Source organism: Pseudophryne corroboree, chromosome 11 (assembly GCF_028390025.1).
Source record: "Pseudophryne corroboree isolate aPseCor3 chromosome 11, aPseCor3.hap2, whole genome shotgun sequence".
NCBI classification, from domain to species: domain Eukaryota; kingdom Metazoa; phylum Chordata; class Amphibia; order Anura; family Myobatrachidae; genus Pseudophryne; species Pseudophryne corroboree.
In genome coordinates this window covers 143,712,928-143,737,097 of record NC_086454.1, presented here as the reverse complement: position 1 = coordinate 143,737,097, position 24,170 = coordinate 143,712,928, and the positions used below count along the sequence as shown (strand labels likewise).

The following is a 24,170-nucleotide window of genomic DNA, read 5'->3' as shown; positions in this document are numbered from 1 at the left end:
ACATAATTATGACCACCTCCTACATTTGATGTCGGCAGCTTGTAGCCCATGAAGTACAGAAGGAGCCACGCTAGTCGTGGCTCCGTCTGTGACTAGGCACACCGCCAAGAGCATCTCCAGCCGGCCGTCTGCGCACGCCCGCGACGTAGACATGCCCCATTCACTTAAATGGAGAGCGTCTCCGTCCAGGTGCGCGCGCCCGGACATACGCTCAGAATGGCAGACTAATCGCCTAGTTACGCCAGGAGTGTACATTTGCGATGGAGCCGCCTCAGATGAGTGTGGCTCCATCTGTACGTCATGTGTCGTGCCCTGGCTTGGTGGGTATATAAGGTGTGCGCTAGGCCATCTGCACACATATACTCCTTGCTGTCATGGGTAAAAGGGGCGATTTGAGTTGCAAAAAGAGATGATCATTGGCTTTCGGGCCAAGGGTGGGAGTATTTCTGAAACAGTGCAGTTTCTGAACTGTTCGCGTGCTGCTGTGGTGAAGTCGTATCGTGACAGTACAAATGGCACCATTGCGAATAACTGATGTGGAAACCGCGGAGCACCACTTGCCATGGATGTGAGAGGTGAACGTCGGTTACGAAGGTGCATGAGGGCCAACTCACCGTCAAAATGTACCTGAGCCAACCTACCAGAACCTTACTGAGTCACTCCCGGCCCGTCTATCTGCTGTCCGTGCTGCACACGGCAGTTACTATGGCTATTAGCTGGTTGTGATAATAATGTGACTTGACAGTGTATATTGTGATTTCAATTGTAATTTTACATTCCTGTAATTGGAGAGAAGCGATACCATTGAAAAGCTTCAAACTGCTTAATTTGTGTCACATGTAGGAGGTAGGTCTCCTTCTGCTGCATGTACGTACGTACTAGTGTGCATAATTCCCAGAGATAAATAAGAAAAGACAAACCAAAAGTATGTGTCCTACTCCTTTTAATAATACCACATGTATTTGCAATATATATAGAATTTTGTTCCACAGAAACTTAAAAAAAAGTTTTTGTTTCTGACACCCCAAAAATAAAAACATTCTTTATGTTCTAATAAGCTACAGACTTATTAGTGAATACTTCATTAGCTTGTGACCCTCCAGTCTTAAAATAACAATAAAGCATTTATCTCTTAAACAACATTGATACACAGTGAATAGTTAGATAGCTCAGTGCAACACAAATCACATTAATAAAACGACCCACCCTGTTACAGGACTAATGCATCGTCTAATTCAAAGTACACCCCCAACACAACAGCCATTTACATGGTTAGCAATCCAACACCACAGCACAGGTTGGTGTACAGGGGCTGAGAAAGTGCCGAAGCACATGGAGAATTAGTGACTTTTCTAGCCCTGTCCCCAATTGATGAAGAGACTGAAAAAAGCAGATTTTAAAAAAATGTTTTCCAACATTGTAACACGAAGAGTGCCAATGAAGCCCACAAGTCAATCGTAGCTTGTCCGCCTTAGGCCATGGAAATATTTGCTATGGGCTTTTGTTTGTTTTACATGTTTGTGTGTTATTGTAGTATGTGGACCTGCATTTAATGAACTTACCTATGCAGTAACACATTCCGTATTTGCTTCCCTGAGGGACAAAAAAAAAAAAAAAAAGCTTTGGGGAAATTGGCATCTCTCCTACAGTCGGGTGTGGGGACCGTATTATATGACAAGGGCAGGGAGAGGAATAGGGAGACAACTGCTTCCCAAAAACATAAGCAACTCTTGCAGACGCTTTATATTATGCAACGCAAAACATTTCTTTGATTAATTTTCACTTCATATAGACAGAGAAATATATAAATTAAATTGTGCATTACATAAAAACAAAGGTTTTGTGGTGTAAGAAACGCCAATATATTAATTCATGTGGCAATATGTGGTACAGACCAGTGATTAAACTGAGCGTATGTATGAAGACATGAGGTGAAGAGAGAGCGCAGAGAGATTGGAAATCGGATTAATTACTTTGAAGGTAGCAAATAGAAAAAAAGAAGGGAGTGTGCGTGGGTGAAGGGAAACCAGTGTGACATAGGTAGGAAGGACCAATATTAACACATGAGGAAATTGTAGAGGAAATATGAATGTGGGGAGCATGAGAAAGGAGAAAAGACTCTGAAGTGGCCTAATACAGCTTGCTGTTCCTACAGTACCCTTAGGGGGCAGATGAGTACCAGTGAGTGACAGAAGAGAGGTGACTGTGCAAGGTGCAGGAACGAGAATAATGGGTTGCTGGATCCCTACCCAACTCTCCAGTATTTCGACAAATAGAAACTCTTAAAATCCATGCCAATGCTGACACAGACACCCTCTTTGTACCAGAGAGGAGCCGCATACATGTGTGTATACATGAAGTACATGCATACAAACAGTTCCTGTGAGCTACATAAAGGCAGACAATTTACAGAGTAGTAATGAGATACGTAGCCAGTGTATATTTTGACACCCTCCCACAGCCCACCCACCCTCCTGATTCTTCACTCTGATTTCTTCTTCAATGCCGCTGGCAGCTTGGCCTGAATCCTGCAAGGGCGGAAAGAGAGACAGATTCTTAGCACATTACCTAATATTAAAAAGGAAACTAAACGTTTACTTTAGGTTTTAGTTAGTTTAAACAAAATCTTATCAAAAAATAAAAATGCTCTAAATTAATTAGGTTATAAACATCTACTTAAAATGTGTTTACCACTACTGAAGCAACAAAAATACAATAAAAAGTAAATAAACACACCTAGGGTGGTTGTCAAACATCATCCCCCCCACCTGTTATGGCATCTCATGCAACCATATCAGTTATGTTGGCCATACACTAGGTCGATATCTTGTATGATGAATACACAATATCGACCTATTATTCGACCCATTGCATGCACATCCTGCATGTTAATAGGTGCAAATACGATGCGATAAGCAGTCACGCGGGTCACATCAGCTGATCATATGTGCTGCACGTATGATCAGCCAATCCCGGCCCCCAGCAATTGTGGAGGTACGACAGACTGTAAAGTGCAAAAGCACCGTACAATCTATTGCATGCATGGCAGCTGGCGAGGGGGATTGTAGTACGACTCGCACCTAGTGCGTGTCGTACTTATGTATGGCCAGCATTAGGTGGTTAATGTATGCATCTCAAAATACCTGCCCTTCCACTTCCAAACCTACCCAGGCTCTAATCCTGCCATTTCCCGGATGACCGTAGCTGTCACTCCAACACAGGAGACAATAACTAAACCAATCTATTCTCTCTACCTCCTACAGTAAATGGAATATCTCAATTCACTGGTTCAGTAAATTCCCAGAATATCAGCTCATTTTAAAGGAGTGTTAGAGTTCATGCATTGTACAAGTAACCCTGGCATCTAAATAAATTAGGAGAAAGATCAACACTGTCCATAATTACAGCTAAACCACCCTGTAGATTAGCATGCCTAATACTATCCCTAGTACCTAAATATACATGCGGGCGCGCGCACACACACACACACACACACACACACACACACACACACACACACACACACACACACAGTCTCTGAAGCAGATATTGATCCCTTTTTCAAGTAATCCTTAAGTCATTTTAGAGAACACGGCACTAAATGACGTTTCCCCACAGATTTCCTGTGAGTCATCTATGCAGAATGAGAGTTTGGAATTTCCCTGTAACAGAGCAATAGAGTATCAATCTTTGCTAATTACCTGAATCTCAGGGGAATGTATTAGGGCACATGCTTAGCAGGCAATGGTACATTTTTACATTTCCCCTTTACAAGCAATTGTCACTATAGTGATGTAACCATTAATATAATAAGCAATGTGACAGAACAAATGACAGTTGCCAAGACAGTAGTATACTGTATAAGTGTTACACCTGTGAGTTACACATAATTGTGATTCCTACCGACAGTCTCTCCATTCTTTTTTTATGACCTGGATGCCAGGAATGTGTATTTCACATACAAAGTATGGACTGATATACATGGATTTATAGTGTATTGAGTGGTTGTCAGTGATAGGTAGGAACATGCTTATTATTTTCCTTCAAGAAGTAAAGCGTTAAAGAGGGTTATTCACACTGAACTGAATTTCCCCACACAGATCAATGGTCTCAGATATTTCCAATATTTCCTTCCATCAATGTTCCATTCAGGACGCACAGGGTAAAGGAGGAGGAGAGCTGGGAGTCCGGAATCTGCAATTAGTTGGGACTTCGCTTCATGACAGTGAAGAGAAACTATGTTCTCCAATGAAGATCTCTAAAGCCCGGCAGAGATACAGAAGTGGAGAAACTACAACTGGCTTAACATTGAAGACTTGAAAAAATAAGATTTTACTCACCGGTAAATCTATTTCTCGTAGTCCGTAGTGGATGCTGGGAACTCCGTAAGGACCATGGGGAATAGCGGGCTCCGAAGGAGGCTGGACACTCTAGAAAGATTTATGACTACCTGGTGGGCACTGGCTCCTCCCACTATGACCCTCCTCCAAGCCTCAGTTAGGACACTGTGCCCGGACGAGCTGACACAATAAGGAAGGATTTTGAAACCCGGGTAAGACTCATACCAGCCACACCGTATAACTCGTGATACTATACCCAGTTAACAGTATGAATATAACTGAGCCTCTCAACAGATGGCTCAACAATAACCCTTTAGTTAGGCAATAACTATATACAAGTATTGCAGACAATCCGCACTTGGGATGGGCGCCCAGCATCCACTACGGACTACGAGAAATAGATTTACCGGTGAGTAAAATCTTATTTTCTCTGACGTCCTAGTGGATGCTGGGAACTCCGTAAGGACCATGGGGATTATACCAAAGCTCCCAAACGGGCGGGAGAGTGCGGGTGACTCTGCAGCACCGAATGAGAGAACTCCAGGTCCTCCTCAGCCAGGGTATCAATTTTGTAGAATTTTGCAAACGTGTTTGCCCCTGACCAAGTAACAGCTTGGCAAAGTTGTAAAGCCGAGACCCCTCGGGCAGCCGCCCAAGATGAGCCCACCTTCCCTGTGGAATGGGCTTTCACTGATTTAAGATGCGGCAGTCCAGCCGCAGAATGCGCCTGCTGAATCGTGTCACAGATCCAGCGAGCGATAGTCTGCTTAGAAGCAGGAGCACCCAGCCTGTTGGGTGCATACAGGATAAATAGAGAGTAAATTTTTCTGACTCTAGCCGTCCTGGAAACATAATTTTTCAAGGCCCTGACTACGTCCAGTAACTTGGAATCCTCCAAGGCCCTAGTAGCCGCAGGCACCACAATAGGTTGGTTCAAGTGAAAAGCTGATACCACCTTAGGGAGAAACTGGGGACGAGTCCTCAATTCTGCCCTATCCATATGGAAAATCAGATAAGGACTTTTATATGACAAAGCCGCCAATTCTGATACACGCCTGGCCGAAACCAAGGCCAATAACATGACCACTTTCAACGTGAGATATTTTAGATCCACGGTTTTTAGTGGTTCAAACCAATGTGATTTTAAGAAACTCAACACCACGTTGAGATCCCAAGGTGCCACTGGAGGCACAACCGGGGGCTGAATATGCAGCACTCCTTTTACAATGTCTGAACTTCAGGTACTGAAGCTAATGCTTTCTGGAAGAAAATCGACAGAGCCGAGATCTGTATCTTAATGGAGCCTAATTTTAGGCCCATAGACACTCCTGCTTGTAGGAAATGCAGAAATCGACCTAGTTGAAATTCCTCTGTTGGGGCCTTTTTTGGCCTCACACCAAGCAACATATTTCCGCCATATGCGGTGATAATGTTTTGCAGTTACATCTTTCCTGGCTTGAATCAGCGTAGGAATGACTTCCTCCGGAATGCCCTTTTCCTTTAGGATCCGGCGTTCAACCGCCATGCCATCAAAACGTAGCCGAGGTAAGTCTTGGAACAGACAGGGCCCCTGCTGCAGCAGGTCCTGTCTGAGCGGCAGAGGCCATGGGTCCTCTGATACATTTTCTTGAAGTTCTGGGTACCAGGCTCTTCTTGGCCAATCCGGAACCACGAGTATCGTTCTTACTCCTCGCCTTCTTATTATTCTCAGTACCTTTGGTATGAGAGGCAGAGGGGGGAACACATAAAACAACTGGTACACCCACGGTGTTACCAGAGCGTCCACAGCTATCGCCTGAAGGTCCCTTGACCTGGCGCAATATCTTTTATAGCTTTTTGTTGAGGCGGGACGCCTTCATGTCCACCTGTGGCCTTTCCCAATGGTGTACAATTCTTTGGAAGACTTCTGGATGAAGTCCCCACACTCTCGGGTGGAAGTCGTGTCTGCTGAGAAGATCTGCTTCCCAGTTGTCCACTCCGGGAATGAACACTGCTGACAGTGCTAACACATGATTTTCCGCCCATCGGAGAATCCTTGTGGCTTCTGCCATCGCCATCCTGCTTCCTGTGCCGCCCTGTTGGTTTACATGGGCGACTGCCGTGATGTTGCCTGATTGGATCAGGACCGGCTGGTTTTGAAGCAGAGGCCTTGCCTGACTCAGGGCATTGTAAATGGCCCTCTGTTCAGGAATATTTATGTAGGGAAGTCACCTGACTTGACCAAAGTCCCTGGAAGTTTCTTCCCTGTGTGACTGCCCCCCAGCCTCAAAGGCTGGCATCCATGGTCACTAGGACCTAGTCCTGTATGTCGAACCTGCGGCCCTCTTGAAGATGGGCACTCTGCAGCCACTACAGTAGAGATACCCTGGTCCTTGGAGACAGGGTTATCAGCCTAATGCATCTGAAGATGCGATCCGGACCACTTGTCCAACAGGTCCCCCTGAAAAGTTCTTGCATGGAACCTGCCGAATGGGATTGCTTCGTAGGAAGCTAACATTTTTCCCAGGACTCGCGTGCAATGATGCACCGATAACTGTTTTGGCTTCAGGAGGTCTCTGCCTAGAGATGACAGCTCCTTGGCTTTCTCCACCGGGAGAAACACTTATTTCTGGTCTGTGTCCAGAACCATCCCCAGGAACAGTAGACGTGTCGTAGGAACCAGCTGTGACTCTGGACTGTTTAGAATCCAACCGTGCTGTTGTAGCACTTTCCAAAATAGTGCTACCCCGACTAGCAACTGCTCCTTGGACCTCGCCCTTATAAGGAGATTGTCCAAGTACGGGATAATTAAAACTCCCCTTTTTCGAAGGAGTATCATCATTCCGGCCATTACCTTGGTAACACCCTCGGTGCCATGTACAGTCCAAACGGCAGAGTCTGGACTTGGTAATGGTAATCCTGTACCACAAATCTGAGGTACTCCTGACGAGGATAGTAAATATGGACATGCAGGTAAGCATCCTTGATGTCCCGGGATACCATGTAATCCCCCTCGTCCAGGCTTGCAATAACCGCCCTGAGCGATTCCATCTTGAACTTGAATTTTTTTATGCATATGTTCAAGGATTTTAAATATAAAGAAGGGTCACACCGAACCATGCGGTTTCGGTACCCCAACCGTGTGGAATAGTAACCCCGTCCTTGTTGAAGTAGGGGCACCTTAAGTATTACCTGCTGGGAATACAGCTTATTAATTGCCTCTAGCACAGCCTCCCTGCCTGAGGGAGTTGTCGGCAAGGCATATTTGAGGAAACGGCGGGGGGAAGACATCTCGAATTCCAGCTTGTACCCCTGAAATACTACTTGAATGAAACAGGGATCCACCTGTGAGCGAGCCCACTGATCGCTGAAACTTTTGAGACGGCCCCCCACCGTACCTGGCTACACCTGTGGAGCCCCCGCGTCATGCTGTGGACTCAGAGGAAGCGAGAGAAGAATTATGATTCTGGGAACAGGCTGACTGGTGCAGCTTTTTCCCTCTTCCCTTGTCTTTGTACAGAAAGGAAGCGCCTTTGACCCGCTTGCTTTTCTGAAGCCGAAAGGACTGTACCTGATAATACAGTGCTTTCTTAGTCTGTGAGGAAAACTGAGGTAAAAATATTTCTTCCCAGCTGTTGCTGCGGATACGAGGTCCCAGAGACCATCCCCAAATAATTCCTCACCCTTATAAGGCAGAATCTCTATGCGCCTTTTAAGGTCAGCATCACCTGTCCAGTGACAGGTCTCTAATACCCTCCTGACAGAATGGACATTACATTCATTTTGGATGCCAGCCGGCAAAATATCCCTCTGTGCATCCCTCATATATAAGACGACGTCTTTAATATGTTCTCATGTTAGCAAACTAGTATGTTTGACAGGGTCACCGACCACGCTGCAGCAGCACGCTCTGCAGGTTTCAGTCTAGTACCCGAGTGTGTAAATACAGACTTCAGGATAGCCTCCTGCTTTTTATCAACAGGTACCTTCAAAGTGGCCGTTCCTAAAACGGCAGTGCCACCTATTTTGACAACCGTGTGAGCGCCTTATCCACCCTAGGGGATATCTCCCAGCGTAACTTATCCTCTGGCGGGAAAAGGTACGCCATCAGTAACTTTTTAGAAATTACCAGTTTCTTATCAGGGGGAACCCACGCTTTTCACACACTTCATTCATTCATCTGATGGGGGAACAAAACACTGCCTGCTTTTTCTCCCCAAACATAAAAACCCCATTTTTAGAGGTTAATGTCAGAAATGTGTAACACATTATTTTTATTGCCGGGATCAAGTCACGGATGTTCCTAGTGGATTGTGTATATGTCTCAACCTTGTCGACACTGGAGTCAGACTCCGTGTCGACATCTGTGTCTGCCATCTGAATGAGCGGGCGTTTTTGAGCCCCTGATGGCCTTTGAGACGCCTGGGCAGGCACGGGCTGAGAAGCCGGCTGTCCCACAGCTGTTACGTCATCCACCCTTTTATGTAAGGAGTTGACACTGTCGGTTAATACCTTTTACCTAACCATCCACTCTGGTGTCGGCCCCACAGGGGGCGACATCACATTTATCGGCATCTGCTCCGTCCCTATATAAGCCTCCTCCTCAAACACGTCGACACAGCTGTACCGACACACCGCACACACACAGGGAATGCTCTGACTGAGGACAGGACCCACAAAGCCCTTTGGGGAGACAGAGAGAGAGTATGCCAGCACACACCAGAGCTCTATATAATGAGGGGATTAACACTATAACTGAGTGAATTTTCCCCCATAGCTGCTTGTATATACAATATTGCGCCTAAATTTAGTGCCCCCCCTCTCTTTTTTACCCTTTGAGCCTGAAAACTACAGGGGAGAGCCTGGGGAGCTTTCTTCCAGTTGCACTGTGAAGAGAAAATGGCGCCAGTGTGTCTGAGGGAGATAGCTCCGCCCCTTTCCCGCGGCCTATTCTCCCGCTTTTTTCTGGATTCTGGCAGGGGTATTTACCACATATATAGCCTCTGGGGCTATATATTGTGGTATTTTTGCCAGCCAAGGTGTTTTTATTGCTGCTCAGGGCGCCCTCCCCAAGCGCCCTGCACCCTCAGTGACCGGAGTGTGAAGTGTGTATGAGGAGCAATGGCGCACAGCTGCAGTGCTGTGCGCTACCTTGGTGAAGACTGATGTCTTCTGCAGCCGTTTTTCCAGACCTCTTCTTGCTTCTGGCTCTGTAAGGGGTACGGCGGCGCGGCTCCGGGACCGAACACCAAGGACTGGGCCTGCGGTCGATCTCTCTGGAGCTAATGGTGTCCAGTAGCCTAAGAAGCCCAATCCGGCTGCAAGCAGGCGAGCTCGCTTCTTCTCCCCTTAGTCCCTCGCTGCAGTGAGCCTGTTGCCAGCAGGTCTCACTGAAAATAAAAAACCTAAATCTATACTTTCTTTCTAAGGGCTCAGGAGAGCCCCTAGTGTGCATCCAACCTCGGCCGGGCACAAGATCTAACTGAGGCTTGGAGGAGGGTCATAGTGGGAGGAGCCAGTGCACACCAGGTAGTCATAAATCTTTCTAGAGTGCCCAGCCTCCTTCGGAGCCCGCTATTCCCCATGGTCCTTACGGAGTTCCCAGCATCCACTAGGACGTCAGAAAAACGAGATTTATGGTAAGAACTTACCTTTGTTAAATCTCTTTCTGCGAGGTACACAGGACTCCACAAGGATAGACATTGGGGTGTAGAGTAGGATCTTGATCCGAGGTACCAACAGGCTCAAAGCTTTAACTGTTCCCAGAATGCACAGCGCCACCTCCTCTATAACCCCGCCTCCCTGCACAGGAGCTCAGTTTTTAGTTAACCAGCCCAATGCAGTAGCAGGAAAAGAGACGACAACGGTTAGTAGCCACATACACCACACTCTCACGACAGGAGGAGAAGTGTCAGCGGCTAATGCCATACCAACCCAAAGAAGCTAAGTGCGTCAGGGTGGGCGCCTTGTGGAGCCCAGTGTACCTCGCAGAAAGAGTTTTAACAAAGGTAAGTTCTTACCATAAATCTCGTTTTCTGCTGCGGGGTACACTGGGCTCCACAAGGATAGACATTGGGGATGTCCTAAAGCAGTTCCTTATGGGAGGGGACGCACTGTAGCGGGCACAAGAACCCGGCGTCCAAAGGAAGCATCCTGGGAAGCGGCAGTATCGAAGGCATAGAACCTTATGAACGTGTTCACTGAGGACCACATAGCCGCCTTGCACAATTGTAAAAGGGTCGCACCACGGCGGGCCGCCCAAGAAGGTCCAACAGACCGAGTAGAATGGGCCGTAATGTGAGCAGTAGCCGACAGACCAGCCCTCACATAAGCATGTGCAATCACCATTCTAATCCATCTGACCAAAGTCTGCTCGTGAGCAGGCCAGCCCCGTTTGTGAAATCCAAACAGTACAAAGAGAGAATCAGATTTCCTAATGAAAGCAGTTCTCTTCACATAGATACGGAGAGCCCATACCACATCCAAAGACTTCCCTCTGGGAGACAGATCAGGAGAAACAAATGCCGGAACCACAATCTCCTGGTTAAGGTGGAACGAGGAAACCACCTTAAGTAAATATCCGGGACGAGTCCTAAGAACCGCCCGGTCACGGTGAAATATCAGATATGGGGAACTACAGGACAAGGCACCCAAATCTGACACTCTTCTAGCTGAAGCAATAGCCAGCAGAAACACCACCTTAAGGGAAAGACACTTAAGATCAGCTGAACCAAGAGGTTCAAACGTAGACTCTTGTAACGCCTCCAAAACCAACGACAAGTCCCAAGGAGCCACAGGCGGGATATAGGGAGGTTGGATACGCAACACACCCTGAGTAAAGGTATGCACATCAGGTAAGGTCGCAATTTTTCTCTGAAACCACACCGACAAGGCAGATATTTGAACCTTGAAGGAGGCCAGACGCAGGCCTAAGTCCAGGCCCTGCTGAAGAAAAGTCCGGGCCCGCAACATAGTTTGAATGACCGCCTCAGAAAACCCTTTAGCCCTTAAGACGGAAGCTTCAAGAGCCACGCCGTCAAAGACAGCCGGGCTAGGTCCTGGTAGACACAGGGGTCCTGAACGAGGAGGTCTGGGCGTCGTGGAAGTAGAATTGGACGCTCTGACGATAAGCCTTGCAGGTCTGAGAACCAGTGCCGTCTGGGCCACGCTGGAGCAATGAGAAGCAGAATTCCTTTTTCTTGCTTGAACTTCCGAATTACCCTGGGCAGGAGTGACACCGGAGGGAACACGTACGGCAGCCGAAACCTCCACGGCACCGCCAGCGCATCCACGAATGCTGCTTGAGGATCCCTTGTCCTTGCTCCGAAGACCGGAACCTTGTGATTGTGTCGAGACGCCATCAGATCTACGTCTGGAAGACCCCACTTTTCCACTAGGAGTTGAAACACTTCTGGATGGAGGCCCCACTCGCCGGCATGTACGTACTGACGACTGAGAAAGTCCACTTCCCAATTCAGGACTCCAGGAATGAAGATTGCCGATATGGCCGGTAGATGGCGTTCCGCACAATGTAGAATCCGTGAGACTTCCTTCATTGCCAGACGGCTTCGAGTGCCGCCTTGATGATTTATGTAAGCCACTGTGGTGGTGTTGTCAGACTGCACTTGAACAGGACGGTTCTGAATTAAATGCTGGGCTAGCTTCAATGCATTGAAGACCGCCCGCAATTCCAAAATGTTGATTGAGAGGAGGGACTCCTCCTTGGTCCACCGACCCTGAAGGGAGTGTTGCTCCAGCACCGCGCCACAACCTCTTAGAATGGCATCTGTCGTCAACAGGACCCAGTTGGATATCCAGAAGGGACGGCCCCTGCACAATTGTTGGTCCCGGAGCCACCAGAGCAGCGACAGACGGACCTCCGGAGTCAATGAGATCATTTGAGACCTGATCCGGTGAGGCAGGCCGTCCCACTTGGCTAGAATCAGCCTCTGGAGGGGGCGAGAATGGAATTGAGCAGACTCCACCATGTCGAATGCTGATACCATGAGGCCCAGCACCTGCATCGCCGAATGTATAGACACTTGCGGACGAGAAAGTAAGCAACGAATCCTGTCCTGAAGATTCAGGACTTTCTCCTGACACAAGAACAACCTCTGGTTGTGAGTGTCCAATAGCGCTCCCAGATGCACCATGCTCTGAGCAGGGATCAGGGAGGATTTCTTCCAGTTGATGAACCACCCGTGGGCTTGTAGAAACCGGACCGTCATATCAAGATGACGTAGAAGTTCTGGGGAATTTGCCAGGATTAACAAGTCGTCCAGATACGGCAGTATCCTGACCCCTTGACGGCGGAGTACCACAGTCATCACCGTCATAACTTTTGTGAAGACTCGCGGAGCCGTTGTTAAACCAAAAGGTAACGCCCGAAACTGGTAATGGAGGTTGCCAATAGCAAACCTCAGGTATTGCTGATGTGACGCTGCTATAGGAATATGCAGGTAAGCATCCTGTATGTCCAGGGAGACCATGTAGTCCCCAGGTTCCAAGGCCAGAACTATAGAGCGAAGGGTTTCCATACGGAACTTGAAAACCTTCACAAACCTGTGCAATGCCTTGAGGTTGAGAATGGGCCGGGAGGACCCATTCGGTTTCGGGACTAGAAACAGCGGAGAATAGTACCCCCGGCCCCTCTGCGCAAGAGGCACCTGTACTACGACTCCTGTATCCAGGAGGTTCTGTACCACCGAATGCGAAGTGTTTGCCTTTGTCTGGTCCAACGGCACGTCTGTCTGGCAAAATCGATGAGGGGGTCGGTTTTTGAAGGCTATGGTGTAACCTCGAGTGACGACTTCCCGTACCCAGGCATCTGAAGTGGTCTTCAACCATTCCTGGGTATACCCTAGAAGCCGGCCCCCCACCCTGGGATCCCCCAGGGGGAGGCCCGCCCGGTCATGCGGCAGGCTTATCGGCCTTGGAAGCCGGCTGACGGGCCACCCAGGCTCTTTTTGGCTTTGGTTTACCAGGTTTGGAAGTGCGGGTCTGCTTGTTGTACGCCTGACCGTTTGCTTTACCTGAAGGACGAAAGGAAGTACCTTTAGCCTTCGACACAGAAGGAGCGGTACTTGGCAGACAGGTAGTCTTGGCAGTAGCCAAGTCAGCCACTATCTTATTTAAGTCCTCCCCAAACAGAATATCTCCCTTGAAAGGGAGTACCTCCAGGGTTTTTCTAGAGTCCAGATCCACAGACCAGGATCTCAGCCACAATATCCGGCGAGCCAGGACTGACGTAGTAGAGGCCTTGGCTGCTAGGATACCGGCATCAGAAGCCGCCTCTTTAATATAGCGAGAAGCTGTGACAATATATGATAAACATTGTCTAGCATGGTCAGAAGAGATTTCAGCTTCTAACTCCAAGGCCCATGCTTCAATAGCCTCTGCAGCCCATGTAGCTGCAATAGTGGGCCTTTGTGCAGCACCCGTGAGGGTGTAAATCGCTTTAAGACAACCCTCCACACGTTTATCCGTAGGCTCTTTTAGAGACGTGACGGTAGTGACAGGAAGAGCGGAGGAAACCACCATCCTAGCCACATGCGAGTCTACTGGAGGAGGCGTTTCCCAATTCTTGGACAGCTCTGGTGCGAGGGGATAGCGAGCCAGCATCTTCTTTTGAGGCACAAACTTCGTACCCGGGTTTTCCCAGGGTTCCTGACGTATATACACTAGGTGATCAGAGTGAGGTAAAACTTGTTTAACCACCTTCTGACGCTTGAACCTAGCTGGTTTCTTAGGAGGGACGGATGGCTCGGGATCATCCGTAATCTGTAGAATTAACTTAATAGCCTCCAAAAGATCAGGAACATCCACATGTGAACTACCCTCCCCATCAGCAGTATCTGAGTCAGAACCTGTGGGGTCAGTGTACGTGCCGTCTTCATAAGACAAGGTGTCAGTGACAGCAGTGGATTGTGAGGAGACAAGCGCTCGCTTAGAGGACCCCTTAGGCTTAGGCGAGCGATGGTCAGACTTTTTAGTAGTCAGGGACTGGTTCAACTTCTTCAATTGAGCAGATAAATCGTCCGCCCACGGCGGGTTAGCTGCAGGGACCACATACGGTTGTACCGGCAATGGGGGTGTTAGTTTATTAACTAGCGTATGTAGAAGCGTGAAAAAAGCGGCCCACGGTGGGTCATTATGTACCTAGGTTGCCACAGTCCCACTGGGGGCCAAGGAGCCCCCAGAACCAGATCCCACAGCTGCTATAATTTTCCTCATAGGGATCTGTGGCTTCAGCAACGCCGGCAGTGTGTTCAGCCCCAGAACCGTTACCCTCAGAAGCAGACATGATATAACTAGCAGTATCAGGTAACACAGTACAATTGGCAGCAGCACAATACCTCTTACCCAAACCAAAAGTGTAGTCAGCACTAGCAGAGATAAAGGAGAGATATGGTGACTAAATCAGAGAAAAATAGGTATTAAAGTATATCTTTGTGAAAATCCTATATCAATATAAAACCTGACGCACCAAGCCCCCTCAGGTTATAGAATATAGGGATAGCAAGTTGAGTGAAAGACACGAAATGGACACCACTCAGCTATCTAATGCACACACAGATAGTCACAGTTTGTACAATGCAGAGGTTATTACTAACAATAATACTGCACTGGATTAGCTAATATATATAGCTATATAGTCAATAGATACAGGTTGAGTATCCCTTATCCAAAATGCTTGGGACCAGACGTATTTTGGATATCGGATTTTTCCGTATTTTGGAATAATTACATACCATAATGAGATATCATGATGATGGGACCCAAGTCTAAGCACAGAATGCATTTATGTTTCATATACACCTTATACACACAGCCTGAAGGTCATTTTAGCCATTTTTTTTTTTTTTCATCAATAGTTTTTATTGAAAACAAGTTTTCTTTTTGCAAGGGGAAGGGGTACAGAAAGAAAGAAGGGGTGGGGGTACAAAGAACCAAGGGAACGGGATGTAAACATGTAAATATCAAAATTGTCAGAAGTTAAATATAACAATCCAATATAGATACAATAGGAAAAATAAAAAATCATCTTGGAAAAAGATACAGATAAAGATAAACACGGGTCAAACATGAAAACATATCAATAAACAGATAATCAATAATAGACACAGGGCTAGTAAGGCACAGCCGGTGCACAGAGCGGAAGTATAAGCCGAGTCAGTTAGGGGGAAGGCGAAACACCCCCTCCAGCAGTGACGTAGTCATGCCATGCTCTCCATTTCACCATTGGGGAGGAGGCCGCAGAAGAGTAAGGCATGAACTCAGTTTCCATAGTAAAATGGAATTGAATTTTGTTGGTGACTAGTGATAGAGGAGGGGGAGAAGCTTGTTTCCAACTTTGGGCAAATGCAGCCCTGGCAGCTATACAAATATGCCCCACCAGATATCTCTGATGAGGTGGTATCTAAGCAGGAAAAATGTGGAGCAGGGACATGGCTGGAGAGGGGGTGAGGGACAGGTGTAAGACCGAATTAATCAAAGCAAATATCTCGCTCCAGAAATGTCGAAGGGAAGGACAGGACCAGAAAATATGGAAAATATGGCCTATTTCCCCACAGTTACGCCAGCAATATTTGGAACAAGACTGCCAGAATGAGTGTAGCCTATCCGGTGTTAAATATAGTCTATTAAGGAGTTTGATATGCATCTCCGTGTGATTCAAGCACTTGGACATTCGGTAAGAAGAAAAAAATTTGTTCCCATTGGGCTTCAGATAGGGGAAGATCCAAGTCTTGTTCCCATTTCAGCTGCGCATTAGACTTAGTAGTAGTAAGCAAGCTGATAAGCATCCTGTACCAAAACGAGATGTCCCCTCTAGAGTCACACAGAGATACACGTGTTAAGACAACCTGGGATAACGGGTTCGGGGGAGCCACCTGTCTCGGCAAACCTTTGTACCAGTGGTGAATTTGGAAATAATAAGATTTTACTTACCGATAAATCTATTTCTCGGAGTCCGTAGTGGATGCTGGGGTTCCTGAAAGGACCATGGGGAATAGCGGCTCCGCAGGAGACAGGGCACAAAAAGTAAAGCTTTTCCGATCAGGTGGTGTGCACTGGCTCCTCCCCCTATGACCCTCCTCCAGACTCCAGTTAGGTACTGTGCCCGGACGAGCGTACACAATAAGGGAGGATTTTGAATCCCGGGTAAGACTCATACCAGCCACACCAATCACACCGTACAACTTGTGATCTAAACCCAGTTAACAGTATGATAACAGCGGAGCCTCTGAAAGATGGCTTCCTTTAACAATAACCCGAATTAGTTAACAATAACTATGTACAACTTATGCAGATAATCCGCACTTGGGATGGGCGCCCAGCATCCACTACGGACTCCGAGAAATAGATTTATCGGTAAGTAAAATCTTATTTTCTCTATCGTCCTAGTGGATGCTGGGGTTCCTGAAAGGACCATGGGGATTATACCAAAGCTCCCAAACGGGCGGGAGAGTGCGGATGACTCTGCAGCACCGAATGAGAGAACTCCAGGTCCTCCTTAGCCAGAGTATCAAATTTGTAAAATTTTACAAACGTGTTCTCCCCTGACCACGTAGCTGCTCGGCAAAGTTGTAATGCCGAGACCCCTCGGGCAGCCGCCCAAGATGAGCCCACCTTCCTTGTGGAGTGGGCCTTTACAGATTTAGGCTGTGGCAAGCCTGCCACAGAATGTGCAAGTTGGATTGTGCTACAGATCCAACGAGCAATCGTCTGCTTAGACGCAGGAGCACCCATCTTGTTGGGTGCATACAATATAAACAACGAGTCAGATTTTCTGACTCCAGCTGTCCTTGCAATATATATTTTTAATGCTCTGACAACGTCCAGTAACTTGGAGTCCTCCAAGTCACTTGTAGCCGCAGGCACTACAATAGGCTGGTTCAGATGAAATGCTGACACCACCTTAGGGAGAAAATGCGGACGAGTTCGCAGTTCTGCCCTGTCCGAATGGAAAATCAGATATGGGCTTTTGTAAGATAAAGCTGCCAATTCTGACACTCTCCTGGCAGAAGCCAGGGCTAGAAGCATGGTCACTTTCCATGTGAGATATTTCAAATCCACCTTTTTTAGTGGTTCAAACCAATGAGATTTTAGGAAGTCCAAAACCACATTTAGATCCCACGGTGCCACTGGAGGCACCACAGGAGGCTGTATATGCAGCACTCCCTTAACAAAGGTCTGGACTTCAGGGACTGAAGCCAATTCTTTTTGAAAGAAAATCGACAGGGCCGAAATTTGAACCTTAATAGATCCCAATTTGAGACCCATTGACAATCCTGATTGCAGGAAATGTAGGAATCGACCCAGTTGAAATTCCTCCGTCGGAGCACTCCGATCTTCGCACCACGCAACATATTTTCGCCAAATTCGGTGATAATGTTGCACGGTTACTTCCTTCCTTGCTTTAATCAAAGTAGGAATGACTTCTTCCGGCATGCCTCTTTCCTTTAGGATCCGGCGTTCAACCGCCATGCCGTCAAACGCAGCCGCGGTAAGTCTTGAAACAGACAGGGACCCTGCTGAAGCAAGTCCCTCCTTAGAGGTAGAGGCCACGGATCTTCCGTGAGCATCTCTTGAAGTTCCGGGTACCAAGTCCTCCTTGGCCAATCCGGAACCACTAGTATCGTTCTTACGCCTCTTTGCCGTATAATTCTCAATACTTTTGGTATGAGAGGCAGAGGAGGAAACACATACACCGACTGGTACACCCAAGGCGTTACCAGCGCGTCCACAGCTATTGCCTGCGGATCTCTTGACCTGGCGCAATACCTGTCCAGTTTTTTGTTGAGGCGAGACGCCATCATGTCCACCATTGGTCTTTCCCAACGGGTTACCAGCATGTGGAAGACTTCTGGATGAAGTCCCCACTCTCCCGGGTGAAGATCGTGTCTGCTGAGGAAGTCTGCTTCCCAGTTGTCCACTCCCGGGATGAACACTGCTGACAGTGCTATCACATGATTCTCTGCCCAGCGAAGAATCCTTGCAGCTTCTGCCATTGCCCTCCTGCTTCTTGTGCCGCCCTGTCTGTTCACATGGGCGACTGCCGTGATGTTGTCCGACTGGATCAATACCGGTTTTCCCTGAAGCAGAGGTTCTGCCTGGTTTAGAGCATTGTATATTGCTCTTAGTTCCAGAATGTTTATGTGAAGAGACGTTTCCAGGCTCGTCCATACTCCCTGGAAGTTTCTTCCTTGTGTGACTGCTCCCCAGCCTCTCAGGCTGGCGTCCGTGGTCACCAGGATCCAATCCTGTATGCCGAATCTGCGGCCCTCCAATAGATGAGCACTCTGCAACCACCACAGAAGAGACACCCTTGTCCTTGGAGACAGGGTTATCCGTAGGTGCATCTGAAGATGCGACCCTGACCATTTGTCCAACAGATCCCTTTGGAAAATTCTTGCGTGGAATCTGCCGAATGGAATCGCTTCGTAAGAAGCCACCATTTTTCCCAGGACTCTTGTGCATTGATGTACAGACACCTTTCCTGGTTTTAGGAGGTTCCTGACAAGCTCGGATAACTCCTTGGCTTTTTCCTCCGGGAGAAAAACCTTTTTCTGAACCGTGTCCAGAATCATCCCTAGGAACAGCAGACGAGTTGTCGGCATTAACTGGGATTTTGGAATATTCAGAATCCACCCGTGCTGTTTTAGCACTTCTTGAGACAGTGCTAATCCCATCTCTAGCTGTTCTCTGGACCTCGCCCTTATTAGGAGATCGTCCAAGTATGGGATAATTAATACGCCTTTTCTTCGAAGAAGAATCATCATCTCGGCCATTACCTTTGTAAAGATCCGAGGTGCCGTGGACAATCCGAACGGCAGCGTCTGAAACTGATAGTGACAGTTTTGTACAACGAACCTGAGGTACCCCTGGTGTGAGGGGTAAATTGGAACGTGGAGATACGCATCCTTGATGTCCAAGGATACCATAAAGTTCCCCTCTTCCAGGTTCGCTATCACTGCTCTGAGTGACTCCATTTTGAACTTGAACTTCTTTATGTACAGGTTCAAGGACTTCAGATTTAGAATAGGCCTTACCGAGCCATCCGGCTTCGGTACCACAAAAAGAGTGGAATAATACCCCTTCCCTTGTTGCAGAAGAGGTACCTTGACTATCACCTGCTGAGAGTACAGCTTGTGAATGGCTTCCAACACCGTCTCCCTTTCGGAGGGGGACGTTGGTAAAGCAGACCTCAGGAAACGGCGAGGTGGATCTGTCTCTAATTCCAACCTGTATCCCTGAGATATTATCTGCAGGATCCAGGGATCTACTTGCGAGTGAGCCCACTGCGCGCTGTAATTTTTGAGACGACCGCCCACCGTCCCCGAGTCCGCTTGAGAAGCCCCAGCGTCATGCTGAGGCTTTTGTAGAAGCCGGGGAGGGCTTCTGATCCTGGGAAGGAGCTGCGTGTTGCTGTCTCTTCCCTTGACCTTTGCCTCGTGGCAAATATGAATAGCCCTTTGCTCTCTTATTTTTAAAGGAACGAAAGGGCTGCGGTTGAAAAGTCGGTGCCTTTTTCTGTTGGGGAGTGACTTGAGGTAGAAAGGTGGATTTCCCGGCTGTAGCCGTGGCCACCAAATCTGATAGACCGACTCCAAATAACTCCTCCCCCTTATACGGCAAAACTTCCATATGCCGTTTTGAATCCGCATCGCCTGTCCACTGTCGCGTCCATAAAGCTCTTCTGGCCGAAATGGACATAGCACTTACCCGTGATGCCAGTGTGCATATATCCCTCTGTGCATCACGCATATAAAGAAATGCATCCTTTATTTGTTCTAACGACAGTAGAATATTGTCCCTGTCCAGGGTATCAATATTTTCAATCAGGGATTCTGACCAAACTACCCCCGCACTGCCCATCCAGGCAGTTGCTACAGCTGGTCGTAGTATAACACCTGCATGTGTGTATATACTTTTTTGGATATTTTCCATCCTCCTATCTGATGGATCTTTAAGTGCGGCCGTCTCAGGAGAGGGTAACGCCACTTGTTTAGATAAGCGTGTTAGCGCCTTGTCCACCCTAGGAGGTGTTTCCCAGCGCTCCCTAACCTCTGGCGGGAAAGGGTATAATGCCAATAATTTCTTTGAAATTATCAGCTTTTTATCAGGGGCAACCCACGCTTCATTACACACGTCATTTAGTTCTTCTGATTCAGGAAAAACTATAGGTAGTTTTTTCATACCCCACATAATACCCTGTTTAGTGGTACCTGTAGTATCAGCTAAATGTAACGCCTCCTTCATTGCCAAAATCATATAACGTGTGGCCCTACTGGAAAATACGGTTGATTCGTCACCGTCACCACTGGAGTCATCGCCTGTGTCTGGGTCTGTGTCGACCGACTGAGGCAAAGGGCGTTTCACAGCCCCTGACGGTGTTTGAGTCGCCTGGACAGGCACTAATTGATTGTCCGGCCGTCTCATGTCGTCAAACGACTGCTTTAGCGTGTTGACACTATCCCGTAGTTCCATAAATAAAGGCATCCATTCTGGTGTCGACCCCCTAGGAGGTGACATCCCCATATTTGGCAATTGCTCCGCCTCCACACCAATATCGTCCTCATACATGTCGACACACACGTACCGACACACAGCAGACACACAGGGAATGCTCCTAATGAAGACAGGACCCACTAGCCCTTTGGGGAGACAGAGGGAGAGTTTGCCAGCACACACCAAAAGCGCTATATATATATCAGGGATAGCCTTATAATAAGTGCTCCCCTATAGCTGCTTTGTTATATAAAAATATCGCCATAAATTTGCCCCCCCTCTCTGTTTTACCCTGTTTCTGTAGTGCAGTGCAGGGGAGAGACATGGGAGCCGTCCTGACCAGCGGAGCTGTGAGAGGAAATGGCGCCGTGTGCTGAGGAGATAGGCCCCGCCCCTTTTCCGGCGGGCTCGTCTCCCGCTATTTTGAGAAATCAGGCAGGGGTTAAATATCTCCATATAGCCTCTAGGGCTATATGTGAGGTATTTTTAGCCTTTATAGGTACTCATTTTGCCTCCCAGGGCGCCCCCCTCCCAGCGCCCTGCACCCTCAGTGACTGCCGTGTGAAGTGTGCTGAGAGGAAAATGGCGCACAGCTGCAGTGCTGTGCGCTACCTTTAGAAGACTGCAGGAGTCTTCAGCCGCCGATTCTGGACCTCTTCTGTCTTCAGCATCTGCAAGGGGGCCGGCGGCGCGGCTCCGGTGACCATCCAGGCTGTACCTGTGATCGTCCCTCTGGAGCTTGATGTCCAGTAGCCAAGAAGCCAATCCATCCTGCACGCAGGTGAGTTGACTCCTTCTCCCCTCAGTCCCTCGCTGCAGTGATCCTGTTGCCAGCAGGAATCACTGTAACATAAAAAACCTAGCTAAACTTTCTCTAAGCAGCTCTTTAGGAGAGCCACCTAGATTGCACCCTTCTCGGCCGGGCACAAAAATCTAACTGGAGTCTGGAGGAGGGTCATAGGGGGAGGAGCCAGTGCACACCACCTGATCGGAAAAGCTTTACTTTTTGTGCCCTGTCTCCTGCGGAGCCGCTATTCCCCATGGTCCTTTCAGGAACCCCAGCATCCACTAGGACGATAGAGAAAATGCAATAATTCTCCACTGGGGAGATTATATCGAGACTGGAGTTGAGAAAACGATAGCATAACATTACCCTCCATAAGGTCCCCCAAAACAGTCAAACCACAAACAAACCAGGTAGAGAGATTTAAATTAGGTATTAATTTAGCTATGGCTCGTAGTGAGATAGTAGAATATGGAAATTGATGTCCAGGCAGGCGAGTCACCAATTTATCCCAGATTTGTAAAGATGTTCTAGTGGCGGAGAGGAGGGACAATAAGCGGGGTCTAGAGTTTGGGTGCATCTTAAAAAGGTCTTCTAAGAGAAGGTCCAAACTCCCAGTACGTTCAAGAGATACCCATCCCACTACAGGCGCCCCACTCAACCAGTATTTAAACTGGGCCAGCACACATGCCTCCTGGTAAAGGACCAGGTCGGGCATATCTAGCCCTCCCTTTCTACGAGGGAGAATAATTTTGGACCGAGCCAATCGGGGTGGCCGTGCCTTCCAGACATAGCATAGCATTATAGCACGACATCTATCAAGGTACGTTTTAGGGAAAAGAAAAGGTATGGTTCGGTATAAGTACATGAGTTTAGGTAAGAGAGTCATTTTGAAGGCTGCTAGGCGGCCAATCCACGAAATATCATAAGATAGCCAGGACTTAGTCAGGTCTAAAAAACTATTAATGAGTGGAGGTAAGTTAACATCAAAAACAGAGGCCGTAGAAGGTGGAATTTGGATCCCCAAATACTGAATTGAAGCCGAACGCCAGCTATATGGATAGTGTGATTGAAGGGTGGACACTATGGGAGCTGGGATATTAATGGGGAGAGCATCTGTCTTTGTTGTATTAATTTTATAAAAGGAAGCTTCACTATACTGTCCCAAGATAGCATGCAAACAAGGAAGGGAGGTTAGCGGGTCCGTGACAAACAGAAGGACGTCGTCCGCAAAGAGGCACAACTTGTGAGTAGTAGTGCCAATAGTCACCCCCGGGAAGCCCCCAGACATCTTAATCTTCTCAGCAAGGGGTTCTATGCCCAACATAAATATTAAGGGTGATAGAGGGCAACCCTGTCGGGTTCCATTCGTAATAGGAAATGTATCGGAGAGGAAACCGTTACTAAATACCCGTGCAGAGGGGGAGCTATATAGAGATAAAACTGAAGAAAGAATATGGCCACTAAAACCAAACTTGTCTAGAACCGAGGACATATATTGCCAGTTCAGTCTATCAAACGCCTTCTCTGCATCTAAAGAGAGCAGGAAAAGGCCAGTGTTAGAGGGAACGATATCAATCAAGTCAAAAACCCTACGGGTATTGTCAGATGCCTGTCTACCAGGCACAAACCCAACTTGGTCGTAGGCAATGAGAGATGGCAGAAAGACATTTAAACGGAAAGCGACAATTTTGGCAAAAATTTTAATATCACCGTTCAATAGTGCAATGGGCCTATAATTTTGACAATGCGCTGGGTTTTTATCTGGCTTGGGTATAGTGATAATCTGAGCCTCCAGCATTTCTGTAGGGAAAGCACCAAGAGAGGAGATTGAATTATACAAGGAGGTCAGGGTGGGCGATAGTTGATCACAGAGAGAAACATAAAATTCATTTATGAAGCCATCTGGACCGGGGGCTTTATTATGCGGGAGTGATTTCATTACTTGAATTACCTCGGAGGGGGTCCAAGGGGCATTTAGTGTCTCGAGCTGTTCCGCAGAAAGGGAGGGGAGTTTGACGTCGGCTAGGAAGGATTGTATAGAATCCGGAGTGGGTTTAAAAGTAAGGGGATCAGAAGAAAGCTTGTACAGCTTGGTATAATATCTAACGAATTGATTCGCTATGTCATATGGATTGGACACTTTACCACCCTGAGGAGAAATCAGATGTCTAATCCTATTACGAGACTGGAGAGCACGGAGCTTGCGAGCCAGCATTTTCCCCGGTCTATTACCAGTCAGGTAAAATTTCTGTCTCAACCTGGGTCCGTCTCATAAGGAGTTTCTGGAGTTGGCCTCGGATATCCTTTAATGCCCTACGTAGGGCCCTAGAGGGGTGGAGCTTAATCCTATCTTCAACCTCCTTAAATTTAGATTCCAAGTCTTGTTGTTGTTGGATAGCTTGTCGTTTGAGTCTAGCACCGGCTTGGATCGCAGTGCCTCGCACAACTGCCTTAAGGACACACCAGAAAGTAGGGACAGAAGTATCTGAGGGGGAATTAGTTTCCATATAGAGGGAGATGCAATCATCAATCACTTTTTTAGATATAGGGTC

The 24,170-nt window shown here is 47.7% G+C and overlaps 1 protein-coding gene across 3 annotated transcripts in view; it reads right to left on the bottom strand.

The window, feature by feature from the left end:
* Positions 1-926: 926 nt before the first annotated feature.
* RTN3 (reticulon 3) overlaps positions 927-24,170 on the bottom strand; it is a 129,932-nt gene continuing 106,688 nt past the window's right edge. For all 3 annotated transcript variants that reach the window (XM_063944898.1, XM_063944896.1, XM_063944897.1), the window contains exon 9: positions 927-2,528. In XM_063944898.1, the coding sequence (XP_063800968.1) occupies positions 2,483-2,528 (46 nt within the window). In that variant the 3' untranslated portion in view covers positions 927-2,482. The remainder of the gene's footprint in view (positions 2,529-24,170) is intronic.